The sequence below is a fragment of the Cyprinodon variegatus genome, unplaced genomic scaffold, assembly GCF_000732505.1.
Source record: "Cyprinodon variegatus isolate N-32 unplaced genomic scaffold, C_variegatus-1.0 Scaffold741, whole genome shotgun sequence".
Taxonomy (NCBI): Eukaryota; Metazoa; Chordata; class Actinopteri; order Cyprinodontiformes; family Cyprinodontidae; genus Cyprinodon; species Cyprinodon variegatus.
The window spans coordinates 284,271-286,473 of record NW_015151194.1 but is presented as its reverse complement, the minus strand read 5'-3'; the positions used below and the strand labels follow the sequence as shown (position 1 = coordinate 286,473).

Here is a 2,203-nt window from a genome sequence, read left to right as displayed (position 1 = left end):
AGAAAAACAAGGTTTTGTTTGGCTACTCTATAAAACCTCGAACTCAACGTTATTTCTGACATTTTGAATTGAAAAAGGTTCCTGGATGGGAAGCAAAACGTCTTCAAACTCAGAATCCAGCGGATTGTTTTTAACTTTTTTTTTTTTGGAATCCCTAAAGTAAGTTAAAGTTAGCACCGACTCCTAAATTGCTACTTGTATTTTATTTTTATTCATCAGTTCCTCACATAAACGCAACACAACAGCATCTGTTTCAGTCCCTTATAGAGACAAACTTCAGCTTTAATATAGACGTATCAGAGATCTGTGATGGTAAGTTAACTAAAGACAGTCAACTCTGTCATGTTTCCTGTTACTTTCCTTTCTCATGCAAACAGAAATAGTCCTTATCGTTCTCAACAAGACAGGATGTAGAGGAAGTGTTTAATCCTGAGTATTGAAAGAGAAGTAGCAGGAGGATTAAAAAAAAGATGATCTTTACTGCTGTTTAATATCATTATGTTGAAGTCTATATTTCACTTTTTTTTTTAACATGCACAAAAAAAAATAAATTCATTCTTTGGGTTTTGATGTTTTCTTTAGACTGGACGTACAGTTCAGGGTTTGTGAACCTCGACATGATTAAGGAGCACATTCCTGCTGCGTCCGGAGATGTCCTCATCGTCCTCTGCGGACCTGCACCTATGATCCGTAACGCCTGCCTTCCAAACCTGGAAAAGCTGGGACACAAACAAGAAAACATCTTTGCATACTAGTCATGTTCCTCAAATCTGTCAAGTTTGGTTTTTATTTTATTTTTAAAGGTAAAAAAAGAAAAGAAAAAAAGACTCCAGTGCACTTTTATTAAATGCTTAAGAACCACCCAATGCTAGAGTTAAAAATAAAGCTTTGTTGCATTGCCTTGGTTTTGTTTACAGTAGCTCTTTTTTTTCTGCTGCTGTTTTGACACCTTCCAGCTGAAAGAGGAAATGTTAAGATGCAGAAAAATAAACCTGAAATTTATAGCTACTACAGTTTTCTGTGATCAGTGAAAACCTGCTTCCATTGCACATTAGATCTCTTCATATTTCACTTTTATTATAACCAGAATTTTTATTTTATCTTTGACGCTAATTGATTGGTCAATTAAAACAAAAGCAGAAACTTGATGGAAAAGCAACCAACTTTAATGCAGAAGTCTTTTCTTTCTTGTGCAATAAATGGTTGGTTTGATGGAGAGTCAAGATTAAGCGCTGAATGAAGGAAGGGTAGAAAATGGGGGGTGGGGAAACTAAAGGCAATGAAATAAAAAAAATAAAAAAAACTCAAACTGTTGTCCCTGAATTTAAAAATGTTCCCATAAAAGTTAAATATGACATTTATAATATTGCATTTACTTCCTAAACAGTTTTGTCATCTTTAAATGTCAAGCTCTTTATCCATATTTTTCTTCTGAATAAACAAATGAGAAAAAAACTGATGCCATTTAAAATAATTATAATTATACTAGTTATATATATAAGGGTTAATGTCTGCATCTGATATATCTGACTGCCCTTAAACGCACCACACAGTAATGCGCGTGCCCCTCCACCAACATGTCGCCGTAGGACCTGAAGACCAAACTTTAGCAACTTTATGCATTTTAGCTTATGACATTTGAAGAGATATGTCGTGCAGGAGAGGCGCAGACTTAATCGCATCTATGTTGAGGATTTTAACCACTAAGTGTGTAATTTTAGCGCTGGTATTTGGCCCAAACTTACCGGTTTCTGAGGGTGAAGGTATCAGCCCTCAGAGATGTCTCGTTTGGGGTCCAGGTCTGGATCCCGCCGCAGTTTTACCAGTCCGTTACTTCTTCATCCAGGCGGTGAGCCCTGCAGGAACAAACCTCACGCTGTCTCCAGGTAAAACATCCTTATAACGGAGCCTAATGTCCTTCCTGTGATCATAAGCCTGGCTAGCCCACCGAACTGAAGTTAGTCTCTGATTTGTAGTGTGAATAGTTTAACTAAAGCTAAATAAAAAAAAAAAAACATTTATAAAGTTCCCTAATTTGCCATGGTTTAGGTACAGTTTAGATTTTATTACGATGAATTGTATTTTAAATGTTTGTGTAATGAAAATCAACAAGGTGGAGTGGGAATGAAGGCCATTTTTACAAGCAGGACATCGAAGGGGACACCTGGATGGGTGGTGGGGTCTATCACCCGGTCTGTGTCCC

At 36.8% G+C, this 2,203-nt stretch overlaps 2 protein-coding genes across 2 annotated transcripts in view; both read left to right on the top strand.

The window, feature by feature from the left end:
• LOC107098019 (NADH-cytochrome b5 reductase 2-like) overlaps nt 1–976 on the top strand; it is a 7,710-nt gene extending 6,734 nt beyond the window's left edge. The window contains exon 9 of the mRNA XM_015395444.1: nt 583–976. Coding sequence (XP_015250930.1) covers nt 583–755 — 173 coding nt within the window. The 3' untranslated portion in view covers nt 756–976. The remainder of the gene's footprint in view (nt 1–582) is intronic.
• A 580-nt stretch (nt 977–1,556) lies between these two features.
• kdelc2 (KDEL motif containing 2) overlaps nt 1,557–2,203 on the top strand; it is a 10,467-nt gene continuing 9,820 nt past the window's right edge. The window contains exon 1 of the mRNA XM_015395443.1: nt 1,557–1,886. Coding sequence (XP_015250929.1) covers nt 1,649–1,886 — 238 coding nt within the window. The 5' untranslated portion in view covers nt 1,557–1,648. The remainder of the gene's footprint in view (nt 1,887–2,203) is intronic.